Source organism: Leptosomus discolor, chromosome 11, assembly GCF_034619465.1.
Source record: "Leptosomus discolor isolate bLepDis1 chromosome 11, bLepDis1.hap2, whole genome shotgun sequence".
NCBI lineage: Eukaryota > Metazoa > Chordata > Aves > Leptosomiformes > Leptosomidae > Leptosomus > Leptosomus discolor.
The window spans coordinates 9958890-9977816 of NC_141401.1; the positions used below are offsets into that span (position 1 = coordinate 9958890).

The 18927-nt window shown below is 43.2% G+C and overlaps 1 protein-coding gene across 1 annotated transcript in view; it reads left to right on the top strand.

Moving 5' to 3' along the window:
• CEMIP (cell migration inducing hyaluronidase 1) overlaps positions 1–18927 on the top strand; it is a 52499-nt gene that overhangs the window by 17247 nt on the left and 16325 nt on the right. Inside the window, exons 11-16 of the mRNA XM_009949553.1 lie at positions 6210–6385; positions 6944–7153; positions 12746–12951; positions 16245–16314; positions 17179–17307; positions 18024–18109. Coding sequence (XP_009947855.1) covers positions 6210–6385; positions 6944–7153; positions 12746–12951; positions 16245–16314; positions 17179–17307; positions 18024–18109 — 877 coding nt within the window. The remainder of the gene's footprint in view (positions 1–6209; positions 6386–6943; positions 7154–12745; positions 12952–16244; positions 16315–17178; positions 17308–18023; positions 18110–18927) is intronic.

Consider the following 18927-nt stretch of genomic DNA (forward strand, 5'->3'; position numbering starts at 1 on the left):
GTCTCAGAGGGATGTAATTTGTAATAAGAGTGAATGGCTTAATTTTCCTAAGAGGTTTAATTTAGCAGCTGAGAAGTCCAAAAGTCTGCCCTTTGAAAGACAAATGATAAAGCCATTCCTACCGGTCATGTTTTATTTCCCTTTTAATCTTTATTTTTTTCCTTTCAATTTTTTTTAAAACAAAACCTAAATGTCAGGTCTGAACTACTTAAGAGCCTCTTTGTTTAAAAAAAGGCAGAAAACCTCTGCTTTGTGGACAGACAATTTAGCGTGGCAGCCACTTGGCATAACAAGGTTTAATTATAATTGATGCTCTCATCGTTTAATAATATTTTAATAGACATGGTTCAGCATATTGTGCCAAATAAGTCAAACTCATTAGTTAGCTCATGTCCTATTTATATTTGATACTTCCTGCTGAAATCTCATACTTTCTTTACTTGCTAGAAATGGATTGATTAAAGGCTGATCTTTTCAAAACAGCTTAAGAGTATCAACACTCAATTGCCATCAGGTTTTAGTAGGATTTAGTTGTCTAACTGTGGACTTCTGCAAATCTCAGTGTAGAAAGTGAGGGAGGGCACCCAGGTACTGATCTTGTGCAGTCCTTTATTGGAGTAATTACACTAATGTCAAAACTGTGGCTCCCATGGGTAACTGTGGTTTGCATGAGGTCTCAGCTCTGCAGGTCCTGCTCCCGGTCAAATGGTCGCTCACTTAAATGGAACTTCTTTCTCCACTTGCCTCCTTTGTTTAACTTTTTTTTTGCTTGTCATTTTTGTGCCTAGATTATTTTCTCTGTGGGAACAGATTAAAACTGTTTGATCTTCCAACTTCACAAGGTTTGGGGAGGGACGGCAGTACAGGGCCGAGGGAGGGAGGAGGAAGGAAGGAAGGAAGGAAGGGTTGTGTTGTTATGATAGAACTGGATAGTAGGAAAGATCAAGTATTTTGTCTAGTTTCCCTGGGAAACAAGTCTTATCTGCATCTTGGTTGCTCTGTGTGAAATTACTACTAGTGCTGATAAGTTTCACCATGGAACAAAAACGATGAAATGCTCTTTTGTGGTTCTATATGCTCTTGAGAAAGCATGAAAATACTATTTGTGCCTGGCACAATTACTTCAATTATCCCACATACTGGTGAATCTATGATTACAAGCACACGTATCTTAAACCCTGCTTATTGGGTTGCAAATACTAGAGAGATATGGAGTTTACTATGATGTTGTTCATGCAGAGAACTTCAAATTAAAAATGTAAATACATAGTTGTTGAACAACTTCACAGCCTGTGTCAGCATTCATCTTGTACTGTAAGGATGGGAGAAGTTACTCCGCTATCAAAATTCAGACACTTTTAGAGGTTTAGGGGGTTCTGTTTAGAAGTTGGCATAATTTTAGCTGGAACTTGCCAGAAATTCTTTTTTTAAGGCAATTCTGGTGCTTGAGGGCTGGGCAGGAAATGTCATGAAATGGCCCTTTCTAACACTCTTTCAGAGCTCTTTCTTCTACCTCTGGGCATTGCATAGAAGCAGAGTTCACAGAAACATACTCAAGTTTACGTAGCAGTTCAGAAGGGTTGAGTTTGGGCCTGATTTAAGTAAGGGTTTGATCTGTTTGTCCACCAGACCTGCCTAATCTTCCCATCCCAGCTGCAAGAACTTACATGTCAGGATAAGGAGAGGAAAAACGTGGAAGGCCAGAGAGGGAAAACCTGGCATTTACAGAAGCATGTCAGTAGATTGCCAACTAGCTGCTGCAGAGAGCGGGCATGAGGTGGGACAAGAGTGGGCTTTGGAAAGAGTGTGACCCTACCCTTGGGATAAGACACTAGCAGACCTTGCAGAGACCTTTCAGTGCTCAGTTAAAGCCAACATGAGCAAATGCACTGCCCTCAGTCCACGTCAATCCTGCTGTCGCACCTATCTGCAACAGTGAGATCCACTTCTTTCAACCTTGACACCAAACAGCTACAGAATCTTTGATCCAACATGGAATTTAAGCGTACACTTAATAATATCCATGTGAGCTCAAGGCTCTCCACATGCCTACAATGGAGGATATATTTCCAACCTGTGCAGGATCTGGGTGGAGAAAAGGGGTGAAGGGCTATAATAGGATGAGTTACCCAGCAGGAAACTGTCCCAAGAAGGCTTAGTTAGCTCTGAACTCCTTATAGAGTTCTGTGCTTTCTTCTGTATGTCTTTTTACTGGAAACTTAATTTTCTGTGTAAAAGTTATGAGTTCAAGGAATATTTATTCTTTAAGACATCAGGTTGTACTGCATGACTCAGGACGCTGGTCAGCTCACCCAAACCATGCTGCATTGCTTACAGGCTTGCGGCTTAGGGACGAAATAGCAAACCTCGTCAAGAAAATTCAGGATAATGAGGATTTGACAGGATGCCTGTGTGAACATTTGTTGGTTATTAAATATAAGCAATAGGGGCGTTTCCACCAGTGATGACAAATGCTTGGCAAAAATGCTAAATCTGACAGAGGTCTGGGCTGCCATCTACAATGAGTCGCACTGATTTTAAAGACGCCCCGAAGGATTCACTGTCACTGGTTTACATGGGTTGAACGCACAAGTTTGTGTTTAGCATTTCCTTTAAAAACTCTTGTTTAGGAAACATTAAGAGACCATCAGAGAGAAGGTCTCAGCCTTAGAGAGCCCAAAGGAGAACAAAAGACTCTCTAGAGGGAAAAAATAATCCAGGAGCATCACTTCTGGATTGATAAATCTTCACTTTATCTTCACCAAACCCAGACCTTCAAGTGCCTGTTTCACTTCTGAAAGGGAGATTTAACAGTTTGTGTCATTTAGAGCCAAGGCACTTTGGAATGCATGAGTGTACCTGGGAGGGTTTTCAGAGACATCTGTGTAACTCGCCAGAGCTGAACAGTCTTCCACATCTGTAGCGGCTGAAATAGTTTTAAAATTCTGCCCTTCCCAGGTTTGATAAGGCTTGAGACCCGGGTTTTATGGCTAGGTTCAAGTATGGCAGGTTTTCCTGGAGCTTTGTACAGTTTGGAGAGACTCTGCTTTGAATTGCTTTGTTGACATAAGTATGCCCTTGATCAGTGGATCATCTATGTTTATTTTAATGCATACTTTCTTTTAATAATTACCTTGTCTTTACCAACAACTGGTGACTTTAATAGTCACTGTCTTGAGTAATAAGCATGGAAAAGTGCTCATATTCTGCTGAATCAAGACTTCTATCAGGCAAGCCCACACATTAAAGAAGTTGTTGCCTGTGAATCTACATTTTGCTAACTGGAGGCACTGGTATGACAAATACAGCAGCAAACCCAGGGCATTTTTCCTAGTCCATCACACAGGCCAGTTGTGGGGAGATGTAATCTGGGTCACTGCAAGGCTTTGTTTTAGATTATAACATGGCATAAGCCTGACTTGCTGGCTGGGCAACATCTGCCCATGAGGGATACAGCAAGAGTGAGCCCAAAGGAGGAGATGGTGAATCAGTGACCCCCGGGTTTGTTAGCGGTTGGGCAATCACAGGCATTGGCTTTGATGCTGCAGCAGCAGACACTTTCCTCCCACGCTCAATACACACTGTTGCCTTTTTAGTATCAAACCACTTCAGTGCTGGTTTGCAAACCCCTGGCTTGGGTTTGCCCATGGTCAGTGTTCAGGGTCTCAGATATCATGGGTGCTCTCTGGGAAGGCTCCGTAGTGCTGGCTGTGAGCAGCAGCCTGTCTTCAAATTGGCAGCTGTGCAGAGTGAGATGCTCCCGACCCCATGTGTGAGCTCCTTGAACTCACCACAGAGCAGCCTCTTTTGTTGTTTTTCTTTTCATGCCCTTCACTAAATATGCTCTAGCAGCTCCCTGAAAGTGTCACATGTCTGTAAGTGCACATTGTGGTTCTCCCAGCCCCATGGGAAGTGCCCGGTGCTGGAGCGCTGATTACCAGTGGGCATTTACAGAACTTGAGGGCTCCTATGGCAGGGTCTGTCTCCCACAAGCTGTTTCAGGAGCATGGCCCCACTGCTGGGAGAGCTTGAATTTCTGGCTGCCTTGAGGAGAGGTTTGTTTTTCAAAACTCTGTTAAAGGAGCTATTATTCAAAATCCAGTTTTACGTTGGAAGGGAATTACTTTCCATCTCTCCTTTTATCTCCAAACAAGTCAAGTCAGCAAAAGCATAAAGTGAAAAACATGCACCCAAGAAGTTATATTTAGAAACTGGTTAGTCCGTATTTAACATTCCTGTCAGTGCTTACACTATTTTGCATGTCTGGACTGGTGTTAAATTAAATTAAATACATGCAAGCATGACATTTATTATTCTAGAGCTCAGCACATGAATAACAAAACCGCCTATCTAATTTCACTGCCACAAATCCTGGAGATGTGGCTTCAAATAGGATGTTCTTATGACTATCTGAACTTCTTCCTGCATTTCAGTAAATCAAGGAAAGGTCAGCTCTGGGGGAACCTGAAAAATAACAGCTTAAAAATGGTTTCATAACAAGAGGCTGTGCTCCTTAACAGACTCGCTCAAGGATCCAGCACAGAGTATCCGCATGCGGAGGACTCTCACTGGCTTTTTTAACGTATGTGAATATTGGAAGCAAAGCTGCTTTTTGGACGGGCTGGGTTTGGTTTTGGCAATACACCTGATGAGGCTCACTGGCTTCAGGGCAACAACACAGGGAAGCCCAGGGCTTTCTAGGGAGGCAGTTGCAAAATTGGGCAAGATGCAAACCTGCAGCCCCTCGTTTCTGGGGCTGAGTGTGGGGCTCATCTTCCCACCACAGCCCTGGGTAAAAACATCCACCTGTTCTGCCATCACCACTCTTCTAGTTAACGGAGTGTTTTTTCACATGATGACATTATTTTGAAGGCGGAGGTGCCCAGGCAGAGGGCACATGTAGTGCTGTGAACCCTGTCCCGCAACACAGCAGTCTCAGAGCCAGGCGGAGCACTCACCCTTCCCAAATCCCAGTATTACCATCAGACTACACTGATCCCAGCTGCAGAAGAAGAGGAAGTGAATGGTGTTTGCTTATCTTTGTTACAAAGTCAAAGCATCATGTTTTGGTAAAGCCAAGACTCTTTCAATGTTCAAAATCCTCCCCTCGACTTGGCACCTCTGCTTAAGCATAAAGTGCTTCGCAGCAATGGCCAGGCTTCAGGCTTGCCATTTGTTTCTAATTACAGATTTGAATGATTCCACTGAAATTAAATACATGCAAGTGTAGCATTCCTTAAAGTTCAGTGTTTACTTAAAGAGTTTATTACTTATTTTTACTGGAATAATACAGAATGTAGTCAGTAAGATGAACCTTTTCCTAACTGCATTCTCTGCAGAAAGCCGCGGAAGGAAGGAGGGGGTATGAATATGTTTGAATGAAATTACAGCAAAGATATGATTTTGCTTTCTAGACATTTGCACTTCACCCCTTTCTGGTCAGGCCAGGGAAAGCTTTTTGTGCTTTTAACCCCATTGTGGAGCCAGGTGTGTGTGCGGAGGATGTTGTGAGTAACTTGGCCTGGCAATGAGAGACGGTAGATGGAAGATCCCATCGATTCTGATTATACCAGGGCAGAGTGAAGCATTGAGAGCAAGTTGGAGACATGCAGGCAGATCTAAAATTGGGAGGTTTGGGAGGGTAGGTGGCAGGGAATTTTGCAGCTACAATTTCCCCAAGGGTTTCTGCCCAGTCCTCTCCTTGCTTAGATCAACAGCCGTGGTGTTAGCAGGATCAGACTGATGCTCGCCCGTGTGTAGTGCTGCGGGATCTGAGCAGCTCCCAGTGTCTCACTACGGGAAGTGCTGTGCTAACCTTGGGGATTTAGACTTTTCAGTGTCTACATCATCAGTTTTCTTTGCGTCAGATGTTCATACACAGCTGATTGTAATCCAAAGTAAAAAGATCTCAAATGATCACAGTCCATTTTCAAGGTAGAAATTGTGTTTTGTCTAACAGACTGTTGGTTTAACTCCCTGGCTAAATGAAGCAACTTAAGACCAAAAATCCCACTTCCCCTGTTGCAAATATCTCAGCAAGACCTTGGGTGACACCTGTGCTCCAGCCTTCCTTCCTTTGAGGAGTTGGCCAATAGTCTTTGCTGACTCAGTTAATCCTTTCATTATCACGCCAACCCCACCACAGGAAGCACAAGGGGAAACCAACAGCATTGGCAGAGTAACCCTGAAACTGGATCTTGTTCCTTTAGGGAAAGCAACATACCTCCACGTTGGCGAAGTCATTGATGGTGTTGACATGCGGGCAGAAGTGGGACTGCTGAGCCGCAACGTCGTGGTGATGGGCGAGATGGAGGGGCGGTGCTATGAGTACAGCAGCAAGTTATGCTCCTTCTTTGATTTTGACACCTTTGGGGGACACATCAAGGTAGGGCTGGAGCCCTCTCCTTGCACATTCCTCCACCCAGCCACACCTTCACATACCAAGGAAGCCAGGAGGCAGGAAGGGAAAAATCCCTCATGTCAGCCACTGAGCAAACAGCCTCTCCCCACAATACAGTAGATCCACCCCACTGCTGTTGCCTGTCCTTTGACTTTGAAATGCACCTCATGCCCCTGCAGATGTTGCTCAGCCAGCCAGACTGGTGCCTAACCCACCTCCACATTCTGATCCCAGTATCCTCCAGATTCTGGTGGTTCTCAGCCCAGGGAGTTCGATTTGAGCCCAGCTGACTGAAACTCACAGAAAGCATTAAATACAAATTGCTTTCCTTCTAAAATTAGGTTAAATGTAGCCATGGCAGCACTGATGGGATCAAAGAGCAGCTACGGTCCCCTTAGGCACCATGACCCTTTTTCCCTCACCCTGCAGCTGTACACTCCCTTCTTTCTAGCAGATACAGTGCAATCCTTCCTATTCCTGTATTCCTCCTCTTAGCCTCAGCAGTCTTTTACATTTCTTGACTGATGTTCTGTTGTTCTCCAGATTGGCCTTGATTTTAAGGCTACCCATATTGAAGGTCTAGAACTGAAATATATGGGCCAGCAGACAATGGGTCATTACCCAATTCATTTCCATATGGCTGGAGATGTGGATGAGAAAGGAGGCTACAACCCCCCAACGTACGTGAAGGATGTCTCTATCCACCATACGTTCTCCCGCTGTGTCACCGTTCATGGATCCAATGGTTTACTGGTAAGAAGCCCCAATGTCTACCTTAGAGATCAAGGCACCAGTCAAAAAATTTCCTTATAATGTGAATACAGCTTAATTATTGCAGGATGATGTGTTTTATTGTTAGAGCTCATGTCTGACTCTTCCTGCCGTGGGTATATATTCCAGGCATATTTCAACCTGCATTAAAAATGAGGAGGCTGACGTGGCACTGTAGGCTGTGTGTGACTCAGAGTGGGCAGAGCTTTTGTCTTTGTGCAGCAATGTCTGCAGACCAGCCCATCTCTAACGAGTAGTTGGATCTATCTATAGACAGAAATCTTGCTGTTTAAAGAGGATAATCAGAAGGTTTAAGTGTGCTTTATCTTTCCTGTAATAAATGTTTGTGTTTGCCATTCACAACATCAAGCACTCACAGAGATCATTTGTCAGAGTTGCCCTCCAAAACAATAAATTCTTTAGGATAAATCTATAAAATAACCTATGCTTACCAGGCAAGTTACAACACACCAGAGATGGTAAGAACACATACAGATTCTTCCCAGATGCAAGGGTAACTTCTTTGGGGTAAGGATGCAGAGGGAAAACGGTGCTACCTTACTGAGCATCCTTGAGACTGGTACATAACCCCAAAAGGCTTTCCTCACTCTTATCCCACCTCTGATGGCTTCTTTTCCCCAAGTATCAGATCAAACATGAAGTCTTAAAATGACAAGATTTCTGTAGACAAAGGACTTTCACCCATTCAGTGAGATGGCAATGTATTCCAAAAGGAAGAAAGTGTATCAGAGCCCTGAAGAGAAGCATTTGTAGAGACAAGAGCCCTGCTACCGTATATAACTGAGGTTTAAGAGAAGACCTATCACTGGCGGTTGTAACCTGGATGGTCACTGTGTGTTAGGAGTTCATATCCATATCACTGTTTTAAAGTTGCCATACCATCACATAGTAGGAGCCTGTAAGAACCTATTTTTCTGGAACTTATTTGAGGAATAGCATTTGCTTTCAACACCTAGCTAAGACATGATTTGTGCCCTTTACTTGCTGATGAATGCTTCCTCCTTTAGCACATGGAGGGCTTCATCTTACAAGTCTTCCTTTTGGCAAGGGCTGCAGGCCACAACCTCTAAAAGTGGCAACATTGGAAGGGAAAGTCACAGGCATAATTAAAATGCACAGAAGTTGAAGAGAGGGCATTGAAATTGCAGCTCCAGAAGCAGAGCAGCTTTTATCTGCTATTTATGAATCCGAGGTTTTGGTTTTGACCTCCAAGTTTCTAACATGATCCTAAAAACCCACCAAGTGAACACAGCTTCTGAAAAAAAAAAAAAAAAAAAAAAAAAGAAAAAGACATTCTACTATATAAATTATATAAGGCATTCAGGGTCATATGGCACCTTCCCAATCTGAAGGCGCCAGTACAGGGGCTCAGTATATGATTAATGTGCAGAGTGGAAGGGCAGCGTTGCAGGATTCATTTGTCACACCATCATGAGCTGTACCAAAGGCACCCTAAATGCATTCTCTGGCTGCACAGAGGTTGCACAGCTGTTGTTGAGCTACAGACTTGCTAAAGCTCTGCTTCTGCATCTAGTGTAAGACCTTTATTCCCTATTGATTAATACTTGCCAAGGCAAATACCCAGAGCCTGGCATTTTTCTTATCAATCAGATGAATGGGTTCATATAGAGCATTTGGAAATAGTTCTGTCTCTTGTGCTTTCTCCAAGCGACAACTGTGCCATGGGGGATCCATGGTATAGGGATCCAAGCACACAGACTTTTCCAGCCACGATGGCATGATGAAATTTAGACAGGCTGATGTAGCTGACGAAAGCATCTTGATTCTCTTGCTGTTACCGAACAGCCACAATTCCCTGAATGACAGTGCTTTGCCTCTATGACAAGGCACCCGAAAGAAATCTTAGAATTTAGGACATATAATCAGAAATGTTAGTTAAGAAGTTATTCCCTGTTAATTATAGTTTATCAAAATGTGTGAATGCCAAACTCTACTCATAATACTTTACCTGTTTTTTTAAATTTTAACCATATAATTATTGCTGATGGCTGAAAAGAAAGCCCCAGTGAAATAAAGCAATCTGACCAAGTTTGTTCAGTTGCATCACAGAAAACATGCTCCAAAGGTTGCATCACTTAAATGTTGTTTCATTGTCTGTGATAGACATCTTCAGTCAGCAGCTCCATGCCTTGAATCACAAAGGTGGTACTCGATGATCTTGAAGGTCTCTTCCAACTGAAACTGTTCTATGATTCTATGAGGTGATCCCAAGACAATCTCCTCATCTGCTTTCCAACTCTATTTTCCTTCCTTTCCTCTTCCTTCTGCCCCAGATATATTCACAGACAGCCACATGGGTCTCTGATGACTACAACAGTTATTCTGTACATTTCCTAGTTGCCTGTTATCTTCTTACTTGGGCAACACTACCTGTTTCTACATGCATGAACACCATTATGTGCAGAGTGATGAGCTCCATCTTTCCCCAGGTAACAATTGTTGCCTCTGAGATCAGGTAGATTCAAAGCATACTTCACTGAGGGAAAATTTGCCTTGATGATGTGCACAAAGCACACCTTGGAAATAGCCACACAACAAAATCTAGCTGCGTTATTACACCTCCGCATAGCACAGCATTTAATGATGTCCTTAACATCAAGCCATTGATTTCAGAGGGGCTTCTTGCATGACTGTGGTTGAGTACCTGTGCAAATGCTTTAACAAATGGGAGAGGGGCATCAGTTATTTTTAACTGTCATTAAAGCAGGCTGGTAATTTATATACAGGCTTCCCTGCTTGCTTTGCTATCTCTTTTCTCGTGTCACTTCAGAGATACTTGTACTGAAAACATGAGGAGAAAAGAATGTCCAGTTATTCCTGATGACAGAAATGTTTTTCTGTGGATCTGTACAGTGTGCTAAAAGTCACTATCTCAATATTAGCTCACTTCCATTGGTGGGCTATTCTGCACTTGTCTGCAAAGTCATATTCACTGGAATGCACAGAGGGTCCTTCTGGAAAAAAATCTGTAGAAATTCCTTTCTCACCATCATTATTGTTTGAAAATGCAATAATTACCCAATGTTTTCTTTAATATATTGACCATAAAACCACCTAGTTACACCACTGCAATCTCAGGGATCAAACTTTGCTCTGTTTCCCACTCTCTCCACTGGATCCCAGTGTGCAAGCTAAAATAGAAACAGCCATTGGGGAGGGAAATTAAATGGAGGTCAATAAACAGTCTGGCAGAATCCAGGGCAGAGCTGTATTTCATGGAATAAGAGGTTGTGCTATCTAGCTGCTTCAGTGGTATCTGCTTTTACTAATCCAGCTATACTACACAGCAGTTGTTTTACCATGAAGGGAATTATCCGGCCATAAATTACTCATGGTTAAAGTAAGATTATGGACTATTAGGAAGGTCTGAATCAAATAAAAAAATAATCCATTGGAAAAGTAAATTTGGAACAAGCAACTTGTTTGCTATCCAAGCATTTCAATATTGGATTTGTGCATGAAAACACACAGAGGAAACTAAGTCAGAGCTGACTGGGAGATGAGATACAGGGAAAGAAATTAGTCAAACAGAGGATGACAAACACACTAGGGATCAGGTCCCTGGCTGGTAACTTTGGGTTTTTCTGTGGGCTTTCAAGGATGAGTTAGGAGACCGTCGGGCATTTGCTGGCTCTGAGCCCCTCTGCCAGTGCTCACCCCCCTCTCTGCTTCACTCCTCTCCCACCATACCGGGAAATGCGCTCCCCTGTGATGTTATTTCCCATGTACAGAGGTGGACTTTGCCCCAGCTAAAGCTGTTCACTGCAGTTTTCCATGTCCCAGTCCTGGTGCAGTGCTGTGCTGGCTGGAAAGATAAATGGCCATACAAAGTGGCTAACATTTCTCTAGGGAAACTGTTTCCATCAGCTAAATGTTGCAGCACCATTACTTACATGTCTTTCTAGTATTACTGTTGTGCGAGATAAAGCTGATGATAGGTTTCGGTGGCAGTTTCCGTGTAATCCTGACATCTTGGAGGTAAAAAGACTTCCTCTACATGTTGGAAAATTTCTTCTGAAGATAGCTTACTCTCCTAAAATGTTCTTCTATCCTGTAAACCTTTACCGTTACAAGACTGGAACAGCTCGTTCTTCCCAAGAGGGGACAGTTCAGTTTAGTACATACATTTTACACCTCAATAAAGAAGCCTAAACCTTGCAAAAGCTATTATCTAATTAGATCAGGAAAGTCAGCAGTAAATTTCAGTGAGATAGCTTAAAGGAATGCACCACTTTGCAGGTCATTTTAGCTGTGTTTAATTTACTGTGGTGGCTTGTGTTCAGAGATTTGAGTATTTACACTGGAGCATGGATGATACATAATAGATGTGTGTGCAGATGTAAGCTTGTAATAGATTTGGCAAGCAAAGTGTTCTTTCTTATGTGAAAACAAGTTTGTAATCATTTCAACACTAGTCCTGGGATTTTATTTGAAATTGGTGCTCCTTGCCTTGAGAATGAGGCACGAAGATGACAGAGGAGTCTCAGGCCTATTTACAGAAGTAATTCAGGCACTTGAGCACCCAGATCTCTCAATGACACCATAAAGAATAGGTCTTCTATCCTGTTTAATATTGTCTTTTGCTCCTTGGCAACTGCTGTTTCATCAAAAGCATTTGTAGGAACACATTGCTGTCAGGCTAACCTTTGCCAGGAATGTTTCATAAGTCCTAGGTGGTTGATGGGTGATGGCTGATGGGAAGAGCAAGGAGAGAGCCCAGGAGAGCCAACACTTCACCTGGCCAATGGAGACCTGAAATTAATTTTCCATTTCCCAGACTTATCCACTAACAACTGACTTGCTGGACACGGTGTGTCTGAGGGCTGTTGTTTCCGAGCCAGTCCTAGCCTCGGGCTTCAAATTCACATATCTGCTCCTGAAATTGTTTTCTCAGGTCTTTCAGTGGTGTGATGGGTATTGTTCTGTCCAACACAACGGTGTCCCGATGTTAAAACATTCAAACCAAAACCAGAACAGCACTGATTAACACCAGCTGATTTGTCTCAGGGTCAAGTAAAGCTTCTGTCAACAACTTGAAAAAAAAGGATCAGGTCAAACCTAAAACAGGCCATCCTGTCTGGAAAACAACTTGCTGCCTCTCTGATAACCTGAAAAAATATTTTTTCAGCTCAGCTGCATTTTTCAGATGCATTTTATGTAGCTGCTCATGTAACTCCATGTGAAGATGAATGAGCCCAGATGTGATCTGAACATCTAACATCCTCCATTCATCCCCTACCCCATGTTTTTTTCCAGCCTCATGCTAAGACAGTCTCTGATTTCACAGGCTGACAAAAGAACGGAATAAGCATTTCCTAGGTGATGACAAATTCTAATTAAATGTAAGTGTTGGAGCTATTGCTTAGACTATAAGCTCTTAAGAGCAGAGTGATCTTGGTTTTGTTTTTGCTTACACACCCCGAGTTCAAGAGGGAACTGAGGTTCCTATGTGCCATTGCTGCAAAGCTTCTTCTTGTTATGCAGTGGCTGAAGCATGAGCTTTGAACACTGACCTTTGTTTTGTACATGCAGGTGAAGGATGTTGTGGGTTATGATGCACTGGGCCATTGCTTCTTTACGGAGGATGGCCCAGAAGAGCGCAACACATTTGATCACTGCCTTGGACTGCTTGTTAAACCTAGCACTCTGCTCCCCTCCGACCGAGACAGCAGGATGTGCAAGCTCATCACGGAGGGCGCTTACCCGGGGTACGTCCCTAAACCCAGGCAGGACTGTAGGTGAGTGCGAGCCTTTCTTTTCTTTGTAGGACTTAGCCATAAAAGACAGCATTACATGTATATGATTATGTAGTCATCTGTAGAGGTCTGGGCTGCATGCCCCAAAGGTTGGGAGAGCAATGTCCTTGGGATCTTTATACTTGTGCTATTCAGATGCCTACACACCTACAGGGTCATTTTCATTTTTAGCATAAAGTCAGTCGAGATGGTTCCTGCCTCAGATATTGAAAACCCCTCTTTCAAAGTACACAGTGATGCCTTGTGCCTTACGAAGTCTTGATCCCAATGGCTTAGCAAAAAGTTTCTGAGTTCAGAGCGGGCTGTGTTCTGACAGTCATGCTCATGTCAAATGGTTGCTGGTTTTTGAAATACTCCCATTAATTCAGAGGTCATTATTTCTGAAGAATTGATACTGTTTAATGATACTGCATTAGCATTATGCATTCATTTGGAGCAGTCTGACCAAACTGTGGAGCGATACCAAAATGATAGAACAAATGCAGTTGAGCACAGAATTGGAACTTGACAATAGAAGATCAAAGTCTGTATACACCCATTGGGTCACTAGCGATCTGTATATACATTAGCTCATCAAAATGTTTCGATGAGAACTTCTCAAAACTTCTATTTGCCACAAACAAGGCATTAAACTTGAAAAATGCCAAATACCTTTCCTCTCCCTTTTTACAAGATCCTTTCTTCTAAGTGTCCTTGCAGATCTGTCAGCCGAGGTTTAGATGAAGATTATAGAATCATTTGCAATACGAAGGGGTTTCACAAGTTCTTTTTGCAGTTCTGTTGCCTTGTAGAAAAAAAATCAGGTGAAATACAGAAGAAGCATTACCAGCTTGGCCACACGGTTAAGTGTTAGAATTTTTTCTTAGAGGAATTCATGGGCTCTTCATTAGCAGTAATTTTTAAGCACAGGTTAGAGAAATGCCAGGCACAAATACTGTAGTTGTAGTTGACCCTGTCATATGGCAGGGTGTGGACTCACTGAGCTTCTGAAGGCCATTCTAGCCCTTCTTTCCATGATTTTCCAGCTGGTTTTCTGCCCCAAAATCAAGGTGCACAACCTAGGAATATGATTTCATTGCTAATTACTGGCTGTTCAGGGAACCTACACATTTTAATGCGTATCAGGCAGCTAATTAGCTTTCTTTTTCTTCCCTTATAACCCCGACTCTTCTTGAGAGAGTACTAAACTCTTAAAATAAAACCTGTGCTTAGCAGCTAGGCAAGCAGATCTCCAGCTGTAGTCCAGGGAGCATAGCAAGTGGTCTGGAGCAGATCTGTGGAACCGCATTGTTTTCAGACTGTTTTCCATTAAAAGCTGGATGTCAAGCTTGTATTTAAAAGTTTAAAATTGATGGTGGATCATCTCGAGGACAAGACCCCTGTGCAACAGATTGGGAGGTCTTCCATGGTGAAGATTTGTCTTGAGACCACAGAGCGTTGGTGCTAGTTGAAGCTGCTGGGAGATAGGAAAACTTCCGCCCGTAGTCCAGATTTTTCTCTAGGAATTTATTCTGCTATAGCTGGGGAGGGGCGGGGAGGAATCTACAGTCATAAAAAAGCTAAATTTCTGACCCACAAAAAGTCAGTGAGAAAGTCTCTGGAGCCAGACTTCCATCCTGAAAACGAGAAAGCTGATTGATGCCTAACAGCTAAAAATCTTTGGGGGATTTCTTTTATTTGGAAATAGTCTCAATCTGCTGAGACTGTATCAGTATCACCCATTCTGTCCTCAGAACAAACTGGGGTTTTGTCCAAAGAAACATATTTTTAGCTTTTTAGTTTGGCACGGGAAAGAGATGAATTCATGCAATGCTCTTTCACATCTGTGTTTGTTTATAGACTACACTTAATATCTCCATTCATAAAATAAGAGTTAATCAGCCGTTGTGCTCATTTTCCACTGATAATCCATTTAATAATCAGAGAGACATATTTTCTGTAATTTTGAAGACTGTTACATGAAAAAGCACTAGGAATGGTAGGCAGAGGTCTGACGAAAAGGCCCTACGGTACTTTGATCTGCCATGTCTTCCTTTATAAAAGAAGAGTTCAAGGTCTGATCAGAAAAATAACTTGTTTTGCACCGGGCTCATCCAGCCTGCAAGTACATAAATACACTAACACCACCCCTGGGGTAGTGTTACCCCTGCAGCCAAGGCAGCCAGCGCAGGGACGAGGGACAAGCACCGGCTGTGGCTCTGTCAGCTTGGAAGAGGCAGGCAGGCAGCAGCTGCCAGATACTAAGACAATAGGATTGTGCCAAATGACACAGTGACCTGCCCAATCCACACGGCTCTGAAGAATGGGATTGGGCCAAAAGACAGGTTGCTGTGGAAATATAATGTCCTTGCCCTTGCCTACACAGCAGGAGGTAGTCTGTAAATAATCTCAAACTGTTTCTTTCCAGACCAGTCCCATGCCCAAAATAGAAAACCTTTTCTACGTTTTCATGATAAAGTCACAGAAACGGAACTTCATCTTAGGCCAGCAAAATCAGTTGGCCTAAAGCCCCCATAAAGTCCTTCGTAACAAGATTAAAATAGACATAAGTGTTCTGTAAGTTCATCCTCTGCAGGAGGGTGAATCTCACCCAGCAAATCTAGGGAGCCAGTCTGCTGGTTCTAAGTGCTGGATGTTTTCCTCCCAAAGTTCATGTGCCTGTTGGTTGATGAATGCTGTCTGTCACAGGATGGACAGTGATGGATTGTTCTTTCCTCCTTGATGAGAATCTTTCAATTAAGCATCTTTTATGTGCATTAGACAAATGGAATCCTTCTGTCCCAAAAGAAATGCACAGGAGGGTGGGAGCAAATAAAGTTAATGAATCACAGCAGCTTTTGGAAAAGGCAGGTGCCAGGGTATGTTTGGAAAGCCCTTAAGAGGCAATTCCTTGGGTCCCTTGGTTAAACGGGTCTCTAATGAACCTGAGGGCTTATTTGGGGGCAAAGTTCTTTTCTGTGGCTTGTGCAACAACATATTTACCTTATCATAAAACATGACTGACATCTGACAGCTTCATAGCAGGCTTGGAATTGCAGTTGAAATTCCTCATTTAATACTCAGGGTTTTAAAAGATAAGGCCATGCTCTCTGTCAAACTGCAGAGGACACGTGGTATGAGAAGAGAAAGAAAAAACCACATTCCCTCTGCCCCCTAGGCAGGACCCCTTATCTGGGGAGTTATCGGCCCTGCCTGTACTGAGGGGAGTTGACCGGTGACTGGTGTGTGCTCAAAGTGTCATTTTTCATGTTATTCTTTGTTTTCCTGATCTGCAGCGCCGTATCCACCTTCTGGATAGCCAACCCACACAACAACCTTATAAACTGTGCAGCTGCGGGATCTGAAGTGAGTGCAGAAGTTTCTTATTTGGTAACAACTCAGACCGGTTACAGCCCTGCAAGGCTGAGGCTCTTGCTGGAATAAAACCTGCTTCTGTTACACGGGCATTTTTGAAACTGTGCAATTGAATTGTGTATTAATGTGACTAGTGCCACTAATAAAAAATAATGCTTCTCCTTTTGCTCCACACTTTTGTCACTTGCTGTTTCTAGAGCTGGATGGCTTTAACAAAATTTCCCCAGCCTTTTCACAGTGTGTAGCCTGAATAAATTAAATAAATGTGACTGTGGAGTCCCAGTGAAGTCTTTGGCAACGATTCTGTTGATTGCAGTACAGTAATGGTGCTCTGAAATTTCAATCAGCACCAATGCTAATTCCACAGGAATTCTTGGTCACATCAGGAGCCTTTATTTTCCTACTAAGACAAATAAACAAGTAAACCAAGCCTTAAACAAAGAGATGTGGTCTTTCCAGAGCTTCCAAATCTGAATACCTAGATTCAGGCTTCTAGATACATTTTTTGGCAGCTAAATAAAAATGATCTGATTTGTAAGATTCATGCATGCAGTGACAGGATGACATCAGCGTATATGTGCATGTGTGTGTGTTACAGATTTCAAAAGTCTCGCTTATAGCTTCAATATAGATGTCAAAGCTTAACTTCAGGCCCCTGGAGGATGCAGGAGTGTGACTGTGAATGTATGCGTGCTAAACTCTTCGCTGCATATAGTTATACAGGTCACTGCTGCTGGCTGTGATTTGTCCTGAAACCTTCTGGCTTACGTCTTGTGGCTTTAGTGATGAATCCTTGGGCTAATGTAGACCAGCAAAGAAGTGCAAGCAAAGTCAGATGTCCATTCTCTTTCTCAGGAAACAGGCTTTTGGTTTGTTCTGCACCATGTGCCGACGGGGCCCTCAGCGGGCATGTATTCCCCCGGCTACTCGGAGCACGTGCCGATGGGGAAATTCTCCAACAACCGCGCGCATTCCAACTACCGGGTGAGTCTGCACGCAACGGGCACGCTGCCCTCAAAAAAACCCACCATCTTTTCGCTTCAGCTCTTTGAGTCTGCAAGCTGTTAATGCCTGTGCTTTCTGTTTCACTAAAAGTTACTGCAAGCTTGTTTGTGTCTGCAGATAAAGCAGCTTGCGTGCTGGCATGGGAGCTCTCGGAGTCAGCCAGCACCCGCTTCACTTGGCTCTTGGGCATTCAGAGAGGCTCTTCCCTCTGCTCAGGCTGCTTCTCTGCTTCTGCACTCCTAAAATAGTGCCTCCAGGAGCATCTATTGGCAGCTTGTCTAATTATAGACCTCAACTGCCAATGTTAGCAATTAACTGAACAGCTTCTAGAGGGATAAATACGGGCCGCTGTGTCTTAATCGCCTTCTCTTTGCTTATTTACCCTTAGCATGCCGTGTTGTGGGGCTGCGTGTTACTGTCACTGAGTGCTTTAGGTGGCAGCAGGGTGTTCATGTGTATGGGCACATATGCATTTACAAGAGAGGTGCAGTTTCTGGAAGTTTGTGGCAATTTGAGGGGGTGGATGCAAGTCTGGATGGTCCTGGAAGCCCTCTGTTTCACATGCTACCAACAGAAGCAGTTATAGGATCATGTGAGTGACTTTGGGTTAGGACAATTGGATGTACAGCTTGGAGATGGAAAGAACTATAAAATGTATAAATATACCATAATTTTGCATTTCTCTTTTCTTTTAGGCAGGAATGATCATTGATAATGGCGTTAAAACCACTCCAGCCTCTGCGAAGGACAAAAGACCTATCCTGACACTGATTTCTGGGAGGTAAAGAGTTTTGCACAGTTTGGTTTGGAAAAGACTTCTCTATAACACTGATTGAAAGCTGTGAAATTGCCCCCAAGGAAGCTGATAAGAATCATTGCAATGCCTTTGGGATGGCTTTTATTGAAGAAAGGTCTTTGCTTAGGTTTACCGCTAACTTCATCTTCTCCATTCCCCTTCCTAAGTGACCCCCAGCACCCACATCCTTCTGGTTTTGTCCTTGCTTTTTAGCTCTGAGCTGAGCTGGCATGGATGTTACATCTGCTCCAGGGTGTTACATTGCCTCTTTTTTTTTTTTTTAGATAAGCAAGAAAATTAAATGTTGTCTGGCCAACAGCCCTGCTGGGCAGAACTTGCTGCAAGAGTTTCCCAGGAATAAGAAATTAAAGTGTTTCCCAGGAATGCTGTTGGTTTTCTTCATTCTTTTAGGACCTGCTTGAACAGGGAGTGCTTGTGTGATGGAGCTCACACTTTGATTTCAAACTGCTGTCTAGTTCCAAATCTGACACTGAAATAATAATTACACAGAGTGACCCTTCATCCCTGCTGCTGTGCACAACCTCTGTGCAGCATAATAGAGTCATTTAGGAATAGTGGAAACCTGTCTGTAGAGCATATCGTATCGGCAGACCAACCATGGTCTGGTGGCTTCTGAGAATCCCCACTCTTTCCCCGAAGCTGACCTCAGCGAGGAGGCTGATGTAAGCAGAGGGCTTCTTGTGGACAAAGTGTAACAGCATAAGGACTGCACTTGCACCCTTTTATCTCATTAGAGGTTGATTCTGGCTCTTAACTTAGCAACCACAGGGAGAGAAAAGGAT